General features: G+C 45.6%; 1 protein-coding gene across 1 annotated transcript in view; it reads right to left on the reverse strand.

Moving 5' to 3' along the window:
- rpa1 (replication protein A1) overlaps nucleotides 1–23,548 on the reverse strand; it is a 47,768-nt gene that overhangs the window by 17,271 nt on the left and 6,949 nt on the right. The window contains exons 7-12 of the mRNA XM_084444507.1: nucleotides 12,154–12,268; nucleotides 11,938–12,040; nucleotides 11,745–11,813; nucleotides 10,872–11,064; nucleotides 9,684–9,820; nucleotides 8,800–8,948 (exon numbers count right to left, since the gene is read on the reverse strand). Of these exons, the coding sequence (XP_084300633.1) occupies nucleotides 8,800–8,948; nucleotides 9,684–9,820; nucleotides 10,872–11,064; nucleotides 11,745–11,813; nucleotides 11,938–12,040; nucleotides 12,154–12,268 (766 nt within the window). The remainder of the gene's footprint in view (nucleotides 1–8,799; nucleotides 8,949–9,683; nucleotides 9,821–10,871; nucleotides 11,065–11,744; nucleotides 11,814–11,937; nucleotides 12,041–12,153; nucleotides 12,269–23,548) is intronic.

Here is a 23,548-nt window from a genome sequence, read left to right on the forward strand (position 1 = left end):
GAGCGGTCGAAAGTCCCCTGCCACCCGCCATGGCTGCACGCGCGTGCGTTTTGACGGAGCAGGGCGGGGTCTCGGCTGACACCGGGTGAAGCTGAATGGCTGTGAAATGAGTCAAGCTGGCCATGGTCACAGCTGTGATGGTGACATCAGAAACCCCATTTTAACTCAACACTCCTGGGTGATCCAGGCAACGGGGAGTGTCTTGAGTGCTTGTGTGTGTGTTGGGGGAGGGGGGGGACAAAAACCACTGGGGTTGGAATGGTGCGAGAGATCAATAGAGCTTACTAGTCTATTGGCTGGAGGGCTGCGCTGTGTGTGGGAGGGAAGAGGTGTTAATAAGTACAGGGAGCAGGAGGCATGGCTAATTGAAAATATCCCCATTAACGGGCGGCGAGGCCACTGCCAATTTCCGCTCCCCGCTGTCAGCGCCCGTTCCCTCAGCTCATACAGTGGGCCGGCTTTGTTGCAACAGCGCCTGTGTACGGGTAAGAGACTGAAATAACAAACGCTGGCTGAGGCATTCAAACAAATCAATCTAATCAACCTACTTTAAAGACTATAAAAATGGGACCCATTGCCTTCCTGCTTGGCACTCAGCATCAAAGGTTGGAATTGGGGGGTTAGATTCCCGAGCGCGGCACCGCTGCTGCTTCCCCCAGGGAATTGGTCAAATGCGGAGAACAAATTTCACACACTCAGGTGTGTGACAATCAGTGGGACTTTAACTTTAAATATCAACTGAAATCACATTTTTATTTTCCTGTATAAAAAAAAAAAACATTTCATAAGGCTAATGTTTAGTTCTACCGAGAATAAATTGGCCAGGAAATCAGTTTAGAAATGGATGTGGTTCTCGGATACGAAAAGACTGTAGCTTGTAAGTACAGGGGTAGCAGACGATAATTAATGTTATTTCATTTGACAGAGACACAAACCGCAGACAAAAATTGCAAAAGATCCCCGGGAGATACTGTCGGCTTCAGCAGCGCTGTGAAGGAAGGCGGCGAGGTTTTCCCAGATGGAGAGGGGTGCAGGAGACGGCCGGGGCAGGCCTGTGAGTGGGCCTGATGAGCGAGACAAAGGGAGGACAAATTGGGGCTGGCAAGAGGACGCACAACAGTGGACTGACAGGCGGGAAGATCCGGGCTCTGCTTCGGGCTCGGGCTCAGAGCGCCGTGGCTGGAGGAGTGAGCCTGTGGGGGTTGACAAGCAGATTACCAGGGTGGCGGGGGAGGGGGGCAGACAGAGGTACGGACATAGCAGCGCAGACTGTCACATGTCACAGAGAGCTCTACGACCAAGGACAGGGGAAAAAGGCAGGATCAGGGACGTGACTGCATGTGACAGAGGGAACGAAAGGGCACACCAACATGACAGGAAGACCAGCGTAAGCAGCGCTGCCAGCCCGCAGCTGAGGCTCTCACGCTGGCCATCTGACTAGCAGACAGCACGCACGCTCACACCAGACATGATTAGTCCCATGATGAGGAGGGTATAGAGCGGCTCTCTGGATGTATAAGCATAATAGTAAGCATAATCATAATTGAAACGAGGGGGTGAAGCGCTACTGCATTCCTGAATCCACATGTTGGCAGAGAGGGGGTTTTCCTGTAACAAAGGACAGATTAAGCAGGCAGGAACAAAGCTGGGAAACCACGGCGGAATTGTACGAGGGGAGCTCAAGCAGCACACCGCCACCCAGTTAAGCTACTTGTTCAATTAGGAAACCCCCCCCACAAAACGTTATGGAATTGTTATATTGAAGCACCGAGCGGATTAGGGAACTATGTGGACAGTAGAAGTGGAAGCGTTGAGCGGCGAAGCTGGAAGCACCTCCATCAGTGAGTGGCCGGGGTGTCAAGAGCGAGGGAGAAGAATAGGATATGAGAAGAGAAGAGGGGAGAGGAGTGCCGTGAAATGACTGTGACGAGGGCTGCGGGAGAAGACGGAGGGAGCGCCAGCGTGTGACTAAGTGAGGAACAGCAAATGACTGAGGTCAACGAGAGGGGTGCGTGGGAGACGTGGGAGGAGAGAGAGAAGAACAATGAGAGGTGTGACTGACAGAAGAGTGACTGTCCAGCCAGCCAGGGAGTCAGGGGTTGGGGTAGCAGCTCCAGAGTATGTGATGGCACCATCTAATGGACAGGGGCGGATGTGCACTGTAGCAATCGTGGACCAGATAAAATAGGATTCTAACACAACATTTGTTTTGCTTTTAATAAGCACTTCACTGAGGCTGGGCACTTATTTGATAGATCGTATACTGGACTGGCTCCCCTCGATACTGATTCTGGTTGCATTCCCCCTATGGGCCGTGTCTCTCATTTCTCCTTTCAGCCTTTTACACCCAGCGAAACTCTAGGAATCTTTTTATAAAACTGGCAGCTCCAGCCATTAGTGAGCCGTTGTCATGCATTTTTAATCTCTCCATTGCGTCAGGTATAGTTCCTCAGGTGTGGAAATCTGTCCAGGTGGTCCCGTTGCACAAAGGTGGTGATAACGATAAGATAAAAACTATCGTCCCATCTCCAGGTTACCATGCTTAGCCAAAGTTCTGGAGACCTTGGTAAAAAAGTACTCACCATTCTGGATTCAGAGCTGACCACAGCACCATTTCTGCTGCTACTCTTCTTACTAATCACATCATCTTGGCATTAGACAACAGGAAACATTGTGCTGCCCTCTTTGTAGATCTTTCAAAAGCATTTGATACAGTCGACCACTACCTGCATTTAAATAGACTATCTAGTATTGGTTTGGATAGATGTGCTTGTGATTGGTTTCAGGACCATCTGTCGTCAAGGTGCCAGTGTGTGAAATTGGGTAACATTCGATCTGATTTCTTGTCTCTAGCTAAAGGTGTGCCTCAAGGCTCAGTGTTGGGTGCTGTCATTTTCACCATCTATATTATAATAATTATATTGTCTCTGCACTAGCTAGCTGTCATGCTCACCTATATGCTGATGATACAGCTGTCTACTGTATTGTGGATACTGTTCAGGAAGCCATTGAGAACCTGCAGCTTTCTTTTAATATGCTGCAAGAAGCTCTCACCAATCTGAAACTAGTCCTTAATCATAGCAAATCTAAGTGTATGTTTTCTAGAGCCAGGATTATAGATTATGACAGGCTTCATTTACTAACGGCTAATGGCTTGCGTTTTGAGAGAGTCACTGAGTACAAATATCTTGATCTGTGGCTGGATGAAAAACTCTCATTCAAGTTTCATGTAGACAGTCTAGCCTCTAAGCTGCGGCAGAAAATTAGCTTCCTGTACAGAAACCGTTCTATCTTTCCTATGTTCAGCAGGAAGAGAATTGTTCAAGCTGTCTTCTTATCAGTATTAGACTGTAGGAGATAATGGACATGACAAATATTCTACTGACCATATTCTGAGACCATATCACTGATTGGAATGTTGAGGACGCCTAACACAGCCTGGTCTCCCCATCCCCCGCGGCAATAAACCTAGACCACACGTTCCAAGGAAGACTTCAACAGCAGAGTCACACAGTGAGACAAAGGAAATTACATTCTTTGTCTTGAGAGAGTCTATGGTGACTATGGTGACGCAATCTATAGACATGCTTCTTTGACTACCCTGAAACCCCTAGACTGTCTACCATTCCACCCTAAGATTTATTACGGGTGATAGTTATGACACCCACCACTGTGTTCTTTATGATAAGGTAGTCTGGTCTCCTCTCTCTGTAAGGCGTAACTATCACTGGTATTTGTTTATTTTCAAAGCCATTAATGGTAAACTTCCACCATACATCTCGTCTCTGTTGGACTGGAGCGTTTGTACCTAACAGACCCGATCAAACGGCCGGCTTGTTTTCAGGGTTCCTCGTGTGCATTCTGAACTCAGTAGATGTGCTTTTGTCCATGATGCTCCTTATAACTGGAATACTCTACAACAGACTCTAAAGCTGGAGGTACTTCCTTCAGTCGCAGAGTTTAAATCCATGGCCCTTAGCATTTGTACCTCGACCTGTAACTGTTTATTAATAATAATAATAATAATTATTATTATTATTATTATTATTATTATTATTATTATTGTATATTGTATTTGTTCTGTTATTTGTATATCTGTGTGAACTCGTAACACTGTAAATGAGGGAAAACTTTGTGCTTTAGAAGTATAAATAAAGGTTATAAAATTAAATTTACACATTGGCTTGACAGTAGAGAGCATAGAGAGAGGAAATGTTCAAGTAGGCTAGACCTTCGAAACCATGTGTGAATTTTGTTGGAACCGAGCATCATAATGAAGGAGCAAAGATACTTTACTATGTTGAGTTGCGTTCATGCAATTTATGATTGGGTAATTAAATGATCACAAAGAAGGCATCTTTACATTTACATTAGTCTTGCATAGCCAGACCGATCTCCACGCTTCGTTTACGCTGTGCCAGCGCCGGAGACAGGTCTGGCTGGACATATTACCATTCTGCAATAGGGGAAAAAAAAAAAACAGTATTTCTTTAAACCAATCACATTCATCTTGGGCGGAGCCAGCCCCGGACGCAGCGACGGTGCTCTTGCAAAATAGTCTGGATCGAATCTGATTGGTGCCGAAAGAATCTCTCGGCCTGAATCAGATTAATTTGCGTTGCCAGTCTCGGCACTGATTGGGCAGTGTGACAATGAATGACAAGGTTTATTGCCAAAACCTACATCTGTTGAGTCAGACTACATTTACATAATTAGGGTTCTGAATGTACAAGTCGAGGACATTCAAAAGCACTGAGCAAGGAACACTTTAATTAGCTAAATGATTCTTTAAGTACTTAAATTATGCAATAGAGACCATGAAAGTGCCATAAATTACTGCTGCACCAAATGACTTGAATGCGATGCACCCCCTAGAAGAGGAATCATGTTTCTTTCATGCACATTTGAGTCCTAATTTTCACAGGAAAGGGAACATTCCGGATTTTATGGCAATCTGTGCTGATTATTTCAAAGGAAGTGATCATGTTATATCATATACTATATACGAGAGAAAGAATGACCAGAAGTTGCACCAAATATGAACTGCTTTGTGCAGCATTAAAATGTGTTCTCTCCATATTAATAATTGGTCTGACATTAAAGGGATAGCGCGCTCGTTTCAGTACAAGTACACGGGGGCCCGTTGATTGGCACCACTGATCCTCTGCATGGGTTTGAGTCAACAGTGCAACAAGGATGCACACTCATGGAAAATCCCAAGGGTTTGCGGCAAAAAAAAAGAAAAGAAAAAGATCCAATTAAAGACTCCTACTCAAAAAATGATGTTTCTTACATAGCCCCGAATTCATACAGGCCCTACTGCCCTGCTTTTTATGTTGAAACGTCAACATAAAAAGGCTCCTTTTCAGAGTCTAATTGATTAGCTTCCTCTTTATGTGTTGCGGTAGAATGTTGACGACGGTGTCCTCATTAAGGAGGACATTCTGCCACCTAAACGGACCCTCTGCCTTTCTCACTTATACTACAAGAGGCACTGGCAGCACCACAAATCCCTTCAACACACCACTGCCATAAAAAAAGTTTTTCAGCACAAACCGAGAGTCCATTTAGTCCTTAAGTGGTATAAGTGGAGACACACGCAAAGACGTGGCATGATGCAGTTTCCTCTACACCGGTTATCCCACTGGCCGGGAGACTAATAGTCAAGGTTTCCCATCTTCTATGACCTCTGAGCTGTTAATTGATGGGTGCCCGTAAAACCTCGGCTGCTCTGCGGCCACCAGGGACTTGCGAGGGCCAGAGGCCAGCGCTGGGAAAAACAAACAACACTTAGAGGCTCATTATCCCTGGGTATCCGTGGAAGACGGGGCCGGGGAGAGCGGACGAGTCCCCACCCTCCTCATCTCCCCCAGCACCAAGCCCGTGGGGCCAGGGTGCGGAACACCTGCATGGGGGCAAGGCAGCGGAAACCCTGGAGACGCACTAAAGCGTGGGGTCACTAATAGGCGGACCTGGGTCCAGACCCAGACCTATACCCAATGAACTATTGAGAATTATAACATTTTGACGGAGCGTTTCCATTTTAAACAGTGCAGCTTACAGCACTTGTTTATAAGCCCAGAAACTCGTGGACCATTCAGTACGTTGAAAATAAACTCACGTGACATGACTCAGTCAATCAAATTGGTGCCTCCCAAGTGAGCTACACACGCACAGTGAGTGGGGACGAGACGAGAGACAGCAGTCAGAGTAGAAAGCAATTTCACATGTTGTGCTCTAAAAAGAGAGAAGTTGACAGCAAGAATACTGATTTTAATCAAGAATGGACAGACTCTTACATATTCTTCCCACAGTATGTTCAGAGAGCGCGGCCATTATTAAATAATCATGGCAATGTGAAGCGTCACTAGGGGCAAGCATGAGCTTGAGCAAACATACCACTCACATCTGAACTGAAGGCACAGCAAATCTATGATCTAGGAGCCCAATATGATGGACCCACCAGAATCCTAACACATTCATTCACCAGAATCCTAACACATTCATTCACCAGAATACTAACACATTCATTCACCAGAATCCTAACACATTCATTCACCAGAATCCTAACACATTCATTCACCAATGTCCGCACAACAAAACAAACACTGGGAGGACAGATTCAGGATGAGCCTTCATTCGCCTACTCAATTTCACATTCTCAGCTTCACGCACAGTAACGTTACAGCAAACAGTGTCATTTGATAGAAATACACAGTGCCGGTGAAATAAACATTTACATTTGAGGACACACAAAATAAATTGCCCCTCTGGACCTTTGCTTCAGGAAATATCCTCAAATTGGACCACTTTAAATTTTCATTGAATACCCCTCCACTAATGTCTTTCACCTGCAATATTACACAGTAGCCTAGTAAACAACTGACGAGCCAACAGCATTTCAAAGAGCAGTCAAGAGCTTGAGGTAAAGCTGTAAAAATCACCTCCTTCCTGTCTTCCAGTGAAGTGGCAGATGTGAAAATATTTTGTTGACCCCTCTCTCTCTACCACCCACCGCTCTGTCACATTTCACTGCTCTCTCATTATGCACATCCAAGTCTTCTGTTCCCCAAAACATAATTACAGAAAACTTTTCCAAGGCGGGGGAAAGCCCATTTCGGGCTCGTCAAGGAATGCAACCAGGGACGTGCCCAAAAATAAATTGGAGTTGTTATTTACGCTACCCGTGATTTTCTGTCTTTCATCTCATCCCCCAGCGAAGCCGCCGGTATTGGGAGGTAAATAAACGAAGCGCCTTGTGTGAAATCGATTGAGTCTATGCAGCTTCTGAAACAGAGACGTTCACCTTCGTGTCGTGGCAAGAGTCCAGCCCGGGCCCGCTGTCAGGGCAGAACACGTGGGTCTATAAGATGGAGGGACAGATCAATCAATGTGGCGGAGAGCTGAGGTGAGGGTTAAGTAGGCGCAAAGGCAGTCCCCTCAGTCCCTGTTAACACCGTCTCGTCCATCAATTCTCTCGCCCTCTCTACCAATAACTCCCAACACTTGAATCAATCCGGCTGTGTTTCCTACCTCACACAGAAGAAAATGGTGTGGTTTGTTAGGCTACACGCTGAAAAACATCTCCCTTCGGTGACTCGATACAGCAGAAGCACTACGTTTATTTTTGGACCTGGTACACAGCCGGGGAAGAACAATTTTGGTTACGATGAATAGAATTGGCAAGAGAACGCACAGAGGAGATGAAAGCGTGAGTCATAACTGCTTCTGCCATTCCTTTGCAGGAGAATCCAATAGCAGTCTTCAAGGAATAGGAGAGGAGGCCTGCTCCACTGTGACTGTGCCATCTTAGAGCTCTGCCAGCAATACTGTTGCATAGACACTGAACATACCAAAAAGTAGTACCTGTACACCATGAAAAAGGCTAGGGCTTATACTATGGTGTAAATCCAGTTAGTTCATATTAAAACTAGGAATGATGCTCAGAGAGCACAATGCCAAAATTGAATGGGTTCTAAATTGGCCTGCAACACCCATCCACCGAGTTTCATGAAAAGCAGTCGTAGTTTTTTCGTAATCCTAGTCCAAAAAAATGAATGGAGGTGAATGGCCATCCGGGCCGTGCTTGGGCGGCTCGTGGACCCGCCCCGTGATTCGCTGGGGCAGAGATAAAAACGACTGGAGGTGAATGGGTGGCTGAACTTGGCTGGCTCTGTCGCACCCCCCCTCTGGTCACAGCCAGCAGGGGGCAGTGCGGTGCATTCTGCATAATCCTGGTTCAAAAAATGAATGGAGGTGAATGGCAGGCCGTGTTTGGGCGGCCCGTGGACCCAACACTTTCTGGTGCTGAAAGCACCTGTCATTTGGACATCCTTTCGAAAGACAGATTGAGACGCAAGAATGGTATTTCCACCGATTAAGGAGTAATTTGCATTCATACACAACACTTGCTAATGGATGTAGTCTAATCTGAATGATTAAAGCCGAAGCATGCACCTTCTGTTTGAGGATCTGAAATTAGTATTCGTATTCCCGTCTTTTGGGCTCTCGTGCCCCATATCTGCATATATTAAATGTTTCCCTCCAGGTCATGAAATCCAAGGCTGTGTATAAAAATTTTACCAATCAAAGCAAACATGATGAGCGGTGCAGATGGTGGCAAAATGTAATGTGGGGGAATCCTCACCGCAGCATCCCTGCCCGTCAGTGTAAAAATGGTAAAGCGGTGGCAATGTGGTTCAAATCAAACCCAATTACCATGACTAAAGAGCCAGCTCGTGCGCGTGCGCCTGTGTGTGTGTGTGTGTGTGTGGAGCCGGGCGATCGAGAGGCACTTACCATCCCCTGAGCTTGTAGGCCTCAGGAATATCAGGGTTGAGCATCAGGGTGCTGCTGAATGAAGCGGAGAGGGACCTCCCCCCGAAGTCCGACAGCTTGGCTCCTTTGATGGCCAGGACGGGCTGTCCAGAGCCGTCAAACTTCTCTGCCTGCGGGACACCGAGGAGGATTAGGGTGCGGTAGACGAGTGAGGATGTTAATGTGCAAAAGTTTATTTGATTTGTTACTGCGATTGTTCCGTGCGAACTTTTATCTGGCGTAACCTGCCGGAGGAGGGGGTGTCTGACAGGCAAACAAAGAGCGAACGCTGTGTCGCCTGACAGACTGAAGGGAGTTGCGGCGAAATGAGCGCGGTGCCTCGGAGCAATGAGTAAAATCGAGTGCCGCGGCTAAGTTCCTTCATCACTCCATGACAGGGTATTTACTCAGCGACTTCAACCACATCAGCTTCTATTAAACACAGAGCACCCTGCGAAATCCCCCCCCCCCCTCAAACTGCTGAGCAGCAATTTCCTAACACCAACACGCACGCTCACAACACCCTTTCAATTACGCTGCGGGCAGGCAGAGGTGCACAGGCCTGCCTGCAGCTGTCAGTCAGGAAGTAGTGCTGCCGCCAGCAATAATAAAAGTGTGTGTGGCGCCGGGCGCATCAGCACGATCAGGTTCTAGGTCTTCCTCGTCGCCAGATAGCGTTTGGGCCGCTGCTACGTTTAGCAAACATATAGAGGTCGAGTCGTTCTGGTCATTTGTACAGCCTGTATTGAGGACAACCTACTGCTCTGTATGTGAGACCTGTATGTTGTAAGTGAGAGAGATAGAGAGAGAGGGAGGGAAGGGGGGACAGAAACGGAGAGAGAGAGAGAGAGTTGTTCCATCCTCACCTCCTCTCCCCACAGCGTGACGGTCACCAGTTTGCCGGACATGTCCATCAGGTTGACCGTCCTCTTGGACACCTCGCGGCCGGCCTTGGTGGTGAGGCGCGTCATCTCATCCACGCTCTTGCACACGCCAATCACATCTGCACGGGAGACATGGGTCACTCATGACATTAGCACACTAGGCCTATCGGCGCCTCTCTTTCTCCCAGCCTGACAGGTCGATGATTTTACTGCGGGAGGGAGCTTTTGTATAGACCGGGAAGGACTAGTCCTTGGGACGACCTTGACCAACTATGTCTAACTATGACTAAGTCCACAAGACAAACAATCCCCCATATATCCATATCATAAATATGGATCATGGAGTCTGATGCCCGTGGGTCAGGCAGGGTCCCCTGGCTCTCCGACACAAACAAGTTCGGCTGAATTCAGCCCCTCGCTACTCATCTCCCGTCAGACGCGGGGGGCACTGCCCTGCGCCTGCCAGACGCACGCATTAATATTTAGGATGGCGTCTCTACGAGGGCACCGAGACACCGTCGAAAACAAATGGATGCTTCCAAAATTGCCATTCAATCCGAGCACACGGGACAGTTAATCTGCCTCAATCAAGTTGAAAATGATGCACGGCCACTTACGAGGCGAGAGGGGCTAAAGCTAATGAGCCGCTTCAGTGACATTCCCGTTCCGTCAGTATTTACGCTGTCAGCCAGGCATTGCGATCCCCTCCCTCATCCAGATCGCTTATAGCTCATTTATCCGTGATTAACAGGTGGTCTGGCGTGGCGGATGACACCTGCTGGCCCTGAAGAGGAATGACTCTTACATCGCTACGAGCTGCCATCTCCATTACTGTAATTACAAGCTGGGCTCCTTATTACTGCCTCCTCATTTTACCGGTGACAGCGCTTTTCTGTTCCACTCTGTCGCCGGGCCCCGCCATAGGGCCCAAAGTTAATCCGTGCTGAAGGCCATTGCTGTCCTCAGTATTATTAATTTCACTTTTATCTCTGTTCTTCTAATTACCTCAAGCTCCCGAGTGCACCGCCGAAACCGTCTCTACTCCTCCCCCAGCCCCCAACGTCTCCATTCTGGCTTTATGATAACTTATTATTAGCCTCAGTTATTAACGATGGTTATCAACACCGCTCCCCCGCTGCCCCTACCCCAGACCCCCGCCTCTGCCCTCACCGACGATGGCGTCCTTCTCCCGGGCCTCGAGGTCGGCGATGGACACGAAGTCGCACTGCACCATGGGTACGTCGTGGCTGTCCTCGCAGGGGATGATGGTGGACTCTCCGTTGAGGGTCATCTCGTAGTCATTCTTTAGGGAGGAGTACTGCTTGTTGGCGATCTTCAGGGAGCCCTTAGAGATGTAGAACACCTGAAAGATGGACGGATGGATAGAAGTTACCTGAGGGGACGTGGTTAACTGGGATCTCAGGGGACATGGTTAACTGGGATCTCCGGGGACATGGTTAACTGGGATCTCAGGGGACATGGTTAACTGGGATCTCAGGGGACATGGTTAACTGGGATCTCAGGGGACATGGTTAACTGGGATCTCAGGGGACATGGTTAACTGGGATCTCAGGGGACATGGTTAACTGGGATCTCAGGGGACATGGTTAACTGGGATCTCAGGGGACATGGTTAACTGGGATCTCAGGGGACATGGTTAACTGGGATCTCAGGGGACATGGTTAACTGGGATCTCAGGGGACATGGTTAACTGGGATCTCAGGGGACATGGTTAACTGGGATCTCAGGGGACATGGTTAACTGGAGTCTTAAGGGACATGGTTTCACCTGACTGCTGGAAAAACAAGACTCTTTACAAGAGGGAGCCAAACAAACACTGGCATGTGATCATAGGCAGCTTGTCTTGCTCATCCAGTTGTAGGATGACTCATTTATAAAGCTGTTGTTTTTTTCCATGTAGTTTTATCAGAAACAGCACAGTCTCCTCATTAGAGAGTATTGTTAGTGGCACACTACTGAATGCACAGAGACCAAAAGTGAAAGGCATGAGGTCATTGTGGATGACGGGGAGGTAGTCCTCACCTTGCCGGTCTCAATGATGCCGTGGAACTTGTCCACCTCCTGGTTGAAACCAGTCACTCTAATCTCTCCCTGCAACAACAGAAAAAACAACACACTGTTAGCCGTGGACCTGATCCGCGGGACAGGGCAAACACGACGACAATCAAAACAGACGGGTCAGATGCGCAGAGGATGGAACGGAGATAGCCCTCACACTCTCGTCCACGATCTCCATGGAAAAGAGCTTGCCGTCGCCACGGGAGTTGCTCCAGGTGCGGATGCCGCTCTTGTTGGTGACGCGGGCTCGGATGGTCCACCTGGTAGGACAGGAGGCACGGTATAAATCATTGAGAGACACTTTAACCTAAGGCTCAATTGCACCGACAGCAACACATCATGCCCAAAGGGACGGACGGGTATAGGAACTCACTTAGACTGGTATGGGTTGAGGCTGGCGATGGGCACCACTTTGGAGGTGCCCCCAGGGGTGCTGGGAGTGGAGACCTTCTTGCCAAAGTCTTTGTTGGGACCTTTGTTGGTGTAGACTGGTGGCAGAGAGAACAGAGAATGATCACTCATCTATGTGTAGAGTTGTGATGGAGAGGCTGATTTAAAATCAAGCACACATGTATTATTCATCATGGGCCAAATTACTAAAATCTAATTGACCTGGATTTCAACTGCTTGATCACTCTTAACCCCCTGCTCAACTACAGCTATCGGCTGTGTGAAAAGACTGCTTCCTCTGAAAGTTGATTTTATTTAATTTCTGATGTATTGACAAAAAATCATACAATTCATGGCAACCCACACAGGGTATGATTCAATTAAATTCAAAGTATTTTATTCACACATTAAGAGACAAATAAATGAACAGTCAAAAGATCCAGACTTAAGATACAAGATGCATGAAAGGGAAACCCCAGAATAAGCTACAATTAAAAAAGACGACTTCTGTAATTTAGTTTTAGTACAACCAATAGCAACACTTAAGTGCTTGCTAAAAATGGCGTCCAAGCCATTGTGCTGAATGCATTATTCATAAATATATGGTACAACAGGAGTACCACAGACACTCCTCCCCTCTGCTTCTATCCACTCTCAAAACAACACGCTCTCTGTAAAAGGTAGAGCGTCACAATAACGCAATGCTCACGTCTACGTAATGCAATGCCTGTAATGGAGCTGAGCCACAATTATTCCGGCTTCAAGGGACTAGGCCTCATCCCAAACGCATGGCAAAAAAAAACTGATTGAAAATCAGAAAAGGAAGAAGATATTGAGATGTGTGTGTCTGCATTACAGCAGACGATGAGTCACGTTCTTCAGACTCAAGGTAGGAGTGTGAAATGGCCCGACTTTGAGCTTGTGTTTGGACAACCTCTACACATTCGATTTGTGTGCGCCTCACACTGGCGGATTAGAGTTCAAAGTGTCCACTTAAGTCCTTGCACTTTGCCAACCCCTGCATTTCTGATAATTAAGCCCTCAGATCCAGCAGCACACACACACGAACAATAATAATAGAGCTGGTGAGGTTGCGCGAACCATCCACTATCCCCAGACAGCAGATTAGAGGGGTGAGTACCTGCTCTATGACAGGGCTTGGAGGACCATAAAGGGTTTCACAGCGCTAGGCCACGCCTTGTCTCCCCCATGTTTATGTGCTTTGCTATGTTTGGTTGGCTTCATTTCCCTCGTCTTTTGTGCCATGACGTAACTGATTACATTGTATTAATGTATGGTAGTAGTAAGTGTAGTGTATTATTGATGCAGAGGAATTGGTGATTGTCTTGTAGATTAGATGCAGAATATTATTCTATTTTTATTTAATCATGTTTCATATTCTTATATGTTATAGTGACAGTGTTGTGTTTTTTAGTAGTTTGTAAATTATGTTCATAGTTTGATAAATGTGTCAAGATATATCTATTATTGAGCCTTTATTGTACCTCACCGCTAATACAGTAAAGGCACTCTGATACCCTAGGGAGAAAGACAGAGGGAGAAAGACCTTGCTGCTTTCCTTCCATCAATCACTGTCTGATTATTTTATCCACTTACACATTCAACAACTGCACATGCTGATCTAACAGGTGTCAGTGCATCACTTATTCCTGCAACCGGCCCACATTGGCATCATACCCAGGTCCTCTGATTTGCATTCACACATGACCACCTGTCATGAACACCACTTCCAGTTAAGTCACCGAAAAGCTTACTCTACGATGGAGCAAGTGGGCGATATTTATACTGAGGAATGAGTTTAACCATTTCAACTAGGTTAACAAAATGCATTCATGGGCAGAGGGCTGTGCTCTCTGAGCACCCTTTCTGGTACATTTTACCTATAAATCACCAACACTTTCACAATGATTTAAGCATCATCATCATGTCCAACATCGCTCTCGCACGACAAGGACGCTTATTTTGCAAACTTGAACTAGCTTACTAACTAGTTACCACGCCAACGGGAAGATGGGTCACTCCGCCTCCAGCACCCACTTGCCATTGATTTTGAATTGGACACAGCCCTGTGGACACAGCCCTTTAGATGATGCCGAGTCACCTGTGCTCAAACGGTCATGGCTGACTAATCTATTCTTCTCAAGGCTACTTCCTCTAGTGACAATTTCTTCTTTTTTTTGTGCTTCGTCATCTAATTGTGCTACCATACCAAACATTGTGATGTTAATCTGCGATCCTCGTTCAGCGGTTAAATACAATTTTTCAACTTTCCCACATTTTCCCCCTTAAGCGTTTCAAAGTGGTATTATTGTTTGCACTGCTGTCAAAAAAACAGCCAGGACCATTACCATTAGAACCTAGCTCTTGGAGAATCACCAAGCATCCAAAATAATACATCCATGTCAACACCACTACAGAGAGAGAAGAAAGAAGCATGTCCTCTATTGTAATGTGTTGTATAAAACATAGTCTGAGTAGCGTTATTGCTTCACTTGTCTCGCAGAGCCAGACCTATCTCTATGCCAGCACTGGAGAAAGGTCTGGCTGCACTCATTACCATTCGGAGATAGGGGGACAACGCTGTATATAGTATGTCTTTAAACCAATCAGTCATCTTGGGGGGAGCAAACGTTGTAAACATATTCTTTGTCTATCTTTACAATCATTTACCGAAAGAAGCAAGCAGGCCGCCAAATCTTTGTCAAAACCTTTAGTGTGTAGGTTCCAAGCTCAGAGGTTGTTGTTTCACATAGGGAAGGGAATTTTGAATACAGTAAAATGGAGATAGCAGAAGGGGAGGAGTCTGGATTGAATCTGATCAGGGCAGGGAGATTCTCCCGCCTCGTAAAAGGCTTATCTCCAAAACCTACATTAGGTGAGTCAGACTATTGTTTCACACTCTCTCTCTCTCACACACACACACACACACAAACACACACAAACACACACACGCACGTAACTAACAGCAGGAAAGGCTTTTTATCTGGGCACTTCAAAGACACAGGAGCACTCAAAGTCTGCGCGTTTACTTCAGGGAGGTGACTGATATTTCAACAAGCACCTACTCTAACTAAAAGCTTTTCCTATACTTGTAAAGGAGTGGAATATTTTCTTAGTTAAATTATAGCTACAAGTGGAGTCTTTGTAGAAAATGGTAATGATGTCGCCACAACTCGACAGCCGTCCCCAGCTGATTGCTTTACTACAGCTCCAGCCAAGCCACTCGTTAATTTGAATCGCTGAACAAAATGTACGCTGTTAAAGACCAAGTGAGGTTTGTCGCAAATGCCATGTTTACAATTTTGTGCGACATACTTCAGCTGTGTGCAAATCAACTGGCCATCACAGAGCGATTCTGAGTTATCATCAGATATCCCCTCATTTGAAAAACAAAAGTTGAAATTGGAAGACCATAGACCATTGGAAGACCATAGACCATTCATAATGATAGTAACTAGAAATGGTGCTCAGACTGCACAGACCTCCGCCCATTAATGCATTTTGTAGCTCTGTGCACACGCATGTGCGTGTGAGCAGGACATGTAGCACTGCTACATTTGTTAGGTCGAGAGCTTTATTCCAGTCCAAACCCTGTGCATCTGTGACCTTCCCACGTTGAGATATGGCCATTTGAATCCCCTCCCCCCCCCATTGACAATGAATGGGCAATGACGTTTGACAATGAATTTTTCACTCCTGAGCCAAAGTCCAAAAAATGAATGGAGGTGAGTGGTCGGCTGGCGGGGGGTGGTTCGGTGCACTCCAGGCACTCCCCCCACACAACCCAGTCCAAACCCCGTGTCTCTAGCACCCCCCACGCAGGGAGCTGTCTAGGCTCAAAGCTTTGTTTTAATTTGTGGATCCGCCCCGTGATTGGGATCCACTCCAAGTTAGCCCATGGGTTCTAAGTTTGCCCATGCTACTGAGTTTCTCCACTGAGTTTCGTGAAAATCAGCATGGTAGTTTCTGCTAACAAATGAATGAGCGAACGAATGAATAAAAGCTACCGAAAACATTACCTTTCGCCCTGCACTGTCGCTGGGGTGAATGTAGTGAAAGTTGAGCTTCTCATTGGGGGTGGGTCCAAGTAATCAGATTGATTACTCATTCACGATGGTCAAAGTCGATTGTCTAGTTCATGATGGTTGATTTTTAAATTGTGGTTGTTCAAAAAAAAATTAAAAAAAATAAAGTCGCGCATCAATAGTTCTGTAGCACTTGGTTGGAATGAGGGCTAGATTACATTACAAATCAGTGGAGTTGTCTTTTTTTCATTCAAATAAACACTTGTTTTAAAATGTTGGCAAATCTTTATGTCGGCAAAAAAATATTAATCGTTCATACCACCCAATCAACCAAGAAAAATATGAGTTGTGCACATCCCTCCTCACATGATAGAGACAAATCTCGAATTATTTTGCTTTTTTTTTTTTACTTCATGAGATTGGTGGGGAAATAATCCCTTACTGCAAATCAGTACCAGCATCAAGTATGAAATTATTTTCAAACAACTAGAAAGTACATTTCCTGGAGAAAATGTGAGGTGGGCTAGCTGCTGCACCTGTATGTACCAGCTACTGCTAGTACTACTACGGACCACGCAATCTCCATTCTGCAAGCTAGCCCACCTAATTAGCCTACATGAATGTAGACTTTTGAAGGATATATCATTAACATCAAATCAATAGTAGTCAAATTTGTTATTTGCACTAACATATACTGTAGGCCTACTGCTTTTTCAAAAACATATTTGGACAAGTAACTTGAGCTCTCAAACAAGTAAAAGATAAGTTAATTTGTCCTAAAGACAAGTACCTAAAAAAGCTTAACGTCAAGCCCTGCATGCTGAGTGTTATGTGCAAGCAAAAATGGAAAGATCATGACCGTTTGATAATCATGATAATCCCATCGAATGAGACAGAGCAGGAGAGTGCAGGTAGAGCAGGTGAGGTGAGTGATGAGAACACCCATTCTTACAGGACAGTGGCACAATTATAATAATTGGCACAATTATAATTTATGGCACTGTTCGCCACTGATGTAAACCCAGGATATATTGTCCAGGATATTGTATATTGTTCTTTTAAGTCCCATCTCATGATGACATATCACAGCTCGGAAATGGAACATAAACATCTACGTGTACAGATGGTTCACCAGCGTACCAGCTCTGAGACAGATGGGTATGACAATCACCTCTTGTGCAACAGAAATTAAAAAGGCTTCTGTTCATCAAGGATCGTTTACCAACTGAGACAGAACTGGTATTCCACCAGACAGCGTGTGCCCAAGACGCAGATGTTTGTCAAAAGAAGCAGGGTCATTTCCTGAAAAAAAAGTGAGGTTTATCCAACAGTAGGTCAACTTTGCAGAAATGCTGCCATCTTGTGACTTTTTAAAGGAAATCCAAGCCTTGAATGTAAACCCAGGATATATTGTATATTTATATTTTGTTTGTTTGTTAAATATCCACACAAGCAATCTTACAAGACCCGGGACCCACACACTATGGCGTTTTTAAGTGGCTCACCTGATTGGCTTAAAAAAGGCACACCTTCACAGAGTCATTCAATTATTCCACTGTTATAATAGATGCATCCCCACTGACTTCGACACTTTGCACAAGTGAAATAGCAAGATGTTACCATTGTGTTCTGTGGCAGTTCTGAACAAAATAGCACTGCACAATGGTTGACAATTAAGATATCACCGAGGGGGCATTGCAGGGTTGTAGGCAACTAGACGCAGAACTAGATGAGACCGCGGCAAACAACCCATTGCACCCACTGCACAGCCAAATAGGGACCATTTAGCTGAGATAACATATCTCCATGTAAAACATATCTCCATGGTCATTGTATGGTCGCATTTATAATTTGGAGCTGAGAAATGCACGGCAGTCCTTCTTTTCTGACATTACCAAAAACAATAATAATGCACATGCTTTGTTTGCCAGTGTCGATAGGCTAAGTCAGTAGCCTCTGAACTTCTATCCACAAGGGCCTGCAATGAATTTGCCTCATTCTTCAGACAAAAGTCAGAACATTAGACAAGCAGTCAATGCCTTCATATCAGGTACAGGATGTGTGTTGTCCCAGTGTCCACTTTAAATCAATCCTCCTGTTGCCTTGATATTCTACATACAGGCTTTTTCCAAAATGTAACTAACATCCAACTCGATGGCCTCTGATTTACTACAAATTGTTAACATCTCTCTTCTTTCAGGTGTGTTCCCACAAACCCTGAAAAACTGCAGTCGTCAAGCCACTCTTAAACCAGGCCAGGTCCAGCCTGGCTTATGTGCGTGGCTGGCTTGTTTCTGTTCAGGACTGGTAGGACGGAAGCTAGTCATGCCACTGAAATAGCTTTGAATTGAAATGACATGAAATAATGTCTGATAAATTAAGGTCCTGTCGCCAGGTCTTGTCGCCTGGACACATCAGTTCAAATTCTTCCAATGCTAATCCAGCACAATAAGAGCGAGATAGCCAGTTAGCTCATGAGCTCACAACAACTAGCAGCAGCTTCCATAACATTAATGGTAGCGGTCAGTGGCTAAAGCAGTTACATTGATGATTCCTGTAACGTTAGCTATTTTGCTGCAATTGGTTCAACTTCTGTTTCTGGACAAAGGTAAGGGATAAACCCAGATAACAAGGCTAGCGGACCTACAGCGGGCCCCCGATGGACGAGTTGGCGGACCTCCGGCAGAATATAACAAGGCTAGCAGACCTACAGCGGGTCCCCGATGGATGCTCCACCACCATTCCACCGGTAGTTTATTTTCTATATCCTAGGCCCACTGGCCGTGGGGTCTGTGGCGTGGTGCCAAGACTCGGCCCCCTCACGTCATATTGGGTTGGGGGCTGTGGACCCCTCTCTGGGCTACCCACCTGCCCCCAACAAGACAAGTGTCTCTAGCCCATTCAGGGGCCGAGTTGTGGGATCCGTGGCGTGGATAGTGGCGTGATGGCGAGACTCCGCCCCCTCTGGTCAGAGCTGTTCGTGGACAGTGTATATCTCTCCGGGCCACCCACCTGCCCCCAACAGTGAAGACACTGTGTCTCTAGCCCACTCAAGGGCTGAGTTGTGGGGTCTGTGGCGTGGTGGCGAGACTCCACCCCCTCGCATCATATTGGGTCAGGGGCAGTGGAGCCCTCTCTGGGCAACCCACCTACCCCACCGGTGAAGACCGTGTTTCTCTAGTGCTCTCAGGGGCTGACTGGTGGGGTCTGTGGCGTGGACAGTGGCGTGGTGCAAGACATATTGGGTCTATACTAGGGCTGTCAAAGTTAACGCGTTAATAGCGTAAGCATACAGCTGATGCACAGAGCCCTCCACCCCCCCGCCAAAGGCAGGCCACACTGGATAGTTTGCAACGGCGACGCATCGACAACTCTACAAGCGTGAAACTTTCAACAGCGATAGCTAAATGGGTGGCTACCTCATGCAGGCCGATTAACATTGTGGAGTATGAGGGTCTGCTTGAAGTAATTCGGATCGCATCCAACGACTGTACGTATGAGTTGCCTTCGAGAGCCACCACTGTAAGCAAGATACACAGCTTGGCTGAAGAGGAGAACGCTAAAGTGGAGGAGGCGATGAGGCAGACAAACAAGGTTGCACTCACCGGAGACTACTGGACTTCCCTCAGTAATCATAACTACCTCGGGGTCACAGCCCATTATTTTGACCCACAGTGGGAACTTCAGTCACATGCTTTGACTGTTATGAAGACCGAGGAGAAGCACTTCGCTACCGCTTGCGCCGTGCACTTTATGCAAGTAGCCAGACAGTGGAACATCGAACGTAAAGTTAGCACACTGACCACTGATAGCGCGTGCAATGATTGCAGCAGCCAGGCAGCTCCCGTTCGAGCATATTCACAGCGTCCAACGAGCCATCACAGTGTCTCTACACAACAGCCCGTTTGACAGTGCATTGTCAAAATGCAGAAAGGTAGTGGTGCATTTCAAGCATAACCCATCAAACGCAGCGGAGCTCGAACAGCAGCAGGTAGCACATCTTCAGAAGAGTCACTCACACAGGAAGTGCCAACTAGATGGAACAGAGATGCTCTGGCCCTACGTGCAACCAACATCACCATGCCAACAGCAGCTGAGTTGGATAAACTGAAGAAGTTGGAGACTGTGCTGGAGCACTGCAGGTAAATTATTGATACTCTCGTTTATAGTATGTTTGTTTCTCAATCAAAGTAGGTGTGTCAGACGTGGTGAAGTGTGTGTGTCTGTCTGAGAGAGTGTGAGTGTGTGTGTGTGTGAGAGAGAGAGAGATTGAGTGTGTGTGAGAGAGGGAGACAAGATGTAGTGGAGTGTTGGTGTGCGTGTGTGTGCACGTGCGCACACACGCGTGTGTAGAGATAGAACTCCCTCTTGGGTGAGTGAATGTAACTAGTTCCTGACTGAAGGCTTTTTCTCCATTATTGCAGGTAGATAACTGAACTTCTGGGAGGAGAGAAGTTTGTTTCTTGCTCAGTGGTGCTGCCAGCATTGTGTCATCTATTGCGAGTGATGGAGGTCTCTGAGAATGACCAAGCTTAAATGAAGTTCAAGGAAACCTTCACAGCAAGGAAAAAAACAACATGACATGGCTGAGGGTTGCGACAGCACTGGACCCCAGGTTTAAGGACCTCAAGTGTCTGAGCAGAGCTGACAGGGCTGAGGTGTGGCGTTCCATCAGGGTGCACTGTCGTCCGAAAATGTAAACAAGCTTGTCTGTTTGAGCAACTGGCTCAGTGCAAAGAAACAGAAGTAATCAGGACGTTTCTGTATTACATGGGCTGTATTACAAGTTCTGTATTACATGTGCACCGTTACACTTTACACGCACTTTATTTATTGTTTTAAATTTATTTTTTGTATGACCCTGTTTTGATCCTGCTTAGAAGGGGATTTTTTTGTGAGCCTTTGTTTTCCCCCAGAATTCAGGGAAGGATCTTTTATAAGTGTAAAGTTGTTACATTCAGGTCAGCATGCCCATTTGTTGTGTCATGCTGGGATTTGTCATATTATGCTTTCAGCATATTGTTTCAATAATAATAAAAATGCATTTGCATGAAGAAAGCATATTTGTCCACTCCCATGTAAAGAGTATTAAAAAGGTGAAAAATATTGCTTTAAGGTACATTTAGAACAGAAAATAAAAAATGTGTGATTAATTTGCGATGTGCGATTAATCGCGAGTTAACTATGGCAATTATGCGATGAATCGCGATTAAATATTTTAATCGATTGACAGCCCTACTCTATACTATAATAAACTAAATAGCCTAACTCAAATACTCATTGAATTGCTGAAACTGAACAAGGAACACAGTCTCTCTAAGCCTGTTGCTGCCCTCCTGTGGCCGAAAACGGTAAATGCAGTCTATCTGCCTCTTGTGGTAGCAACATAGAACTGCAGGTTCTGGGACCACTGCCTCTTGTGGTAGCAGCATAGAACTGCAGGTCAACAACACGATGGAGGAAGTCAGGGAGGGAGGGAGGGAGTGACAACCGGACATTTGCCATCATTTGTGCGCTGGCTTACAGACACGCAAAAAAAGAATAATCTAGTAATAATAATAATCTATCTCATAAATGAACAATTATATGCCATATCAAACCTTCCGTTTTAATGTTGAATCATTGAAAAAGCAGTTTATCAACAGCTGAACAACTTCCTGGCACCAAATAATTGTTTTGATGTCTTCCAGTCAGGATTTCGACTACACCACAGCACCGAGACTGCTCGTTAAGGTCTTCAATGACATCCATTTAAAGACAATGGCAGAATTTCAGTCTTAGTATTACTGAATCTCAGCGCTGAATTCGACACGGTTGACAACATATTACTAGGCCAACTGGAAAACAGGCTGGGAATTTCTGGCACAGTGCTAGATTGGTTTGAATCCTACTTGAAGGACAGGGACTAATTTGTGTCTATAGGCAATTACAAATCTGAGCGGACAAAAATGACCTGTGGAATTCCAAAAGGCTCCATTCTGGGGCCTCTTCTGTTCAACATTTACATGCTTCCACTAGCTCAAATTATGGAAAACAACAAAATATGCTACCATAGCTATGCAGACGACACACAAATGTATATCACCATATCAACAGGGGACTATAATCCCATACAAGCGTTGAGTAAGTGCATTGAACAAATCAATGATTGGATGTGCCAGAACTTTCTTCAACTAAACAAAAATAAAACTGAAGTAATTGTCTTTGGAGCCAAAGAACAACGATTAAAAGTCAGCACTAAGCTCCAATCAGTAATGCCAAAAAACACAAACGAAGCCAGAAATCTTGGTGTAGTCATGGACTCAGACCTGAATTTTAACAGTCACATTAAGACAATTACAAAGTCAGCCTACTATCACCTGAAGAATATATCAAGGATTAAAGGATTTATGTCTCAGCAGGATCTGGAAAAACGTGTCCATGCGTTTATCTTCAGAAGACTCGACTACAGTAACAGTGTGTTTACAGGTCTCTCTAAAAATTCGATCAGACAGCTGCAGCTGATTCAGAACGCTGCTGCTCGAGTCCTCACTATGACTAAGAAAGTGGATCACATCACTCCAGTTCTGAGGTCTTTACACTGGCTTCCTTTCTGTCAAATAATTGACTTTAAAATACTGCTGTTGGTTTATAAAGCACTGAATGGTTTAGGGCCAAAATATATTTCTGATCTGCTGCTACGTTATGAACCATCCAGGCCTCTCAGGTCGTCTGGCACAGGCCTGCTTTCTGTCCCCAGAGTTAAAACAAAACATGGAGAAGCAGCGTTCAGTTTTTATGCTCCACATATCTGGAACAAACTTCCAGAAAACTGCAGGTCTGCTGCAACTCTAAGTTCTTTTACATCAAGACTGAAGACTTTTCTTTTTGCCACTGCTTTTTATTAAATCAAATAATTATTCATTCATACACTGCACTGTAACTTTTATTCCTGTATTATATTTTTCCTGCATTTTGTTTTAAATGTTCTTTTTTGCATTTCATTTTATATGACGTTTTGTGTGTTGCACTTTGTCTTGATGCTTTTAATGTCTCATGTATAGCACTTTGAATTGCGTTGTCGCTGAAATGTGCTATATAAACTTGCCTTGAGATGCTGCTCCCTGCTTGAATTGAATTCCCACAGAGAATAATGTATCGTGTAAACAATGTAACTGAAATTATTTTGGCACCGACATGAAACAGAATGACAGAATTTACATACAAGTAGAAAATAAGTTAAATTTGACTATTAATATTGAACTATTGTCAGGTTGCAGATTGGTCCGGAGTAGACAGTGGCGGGGCTGGGCGGGGAGCCAGCTGCAAACATCACCATGCCAACAGCAGCTG

The sequence above is a fragment of the Borostomias antarcticus genome (assembly GCF_949987555.1).
Source record: "Borostomias antarcticus genome assembly, chromosome: 1".
Lineage (NCBI taxonomy): Eukaryota > Metazoa > Chordata > Actinopteri > Stomiiformes > Stomiidae > Borostomias > Borostomias antarcticus.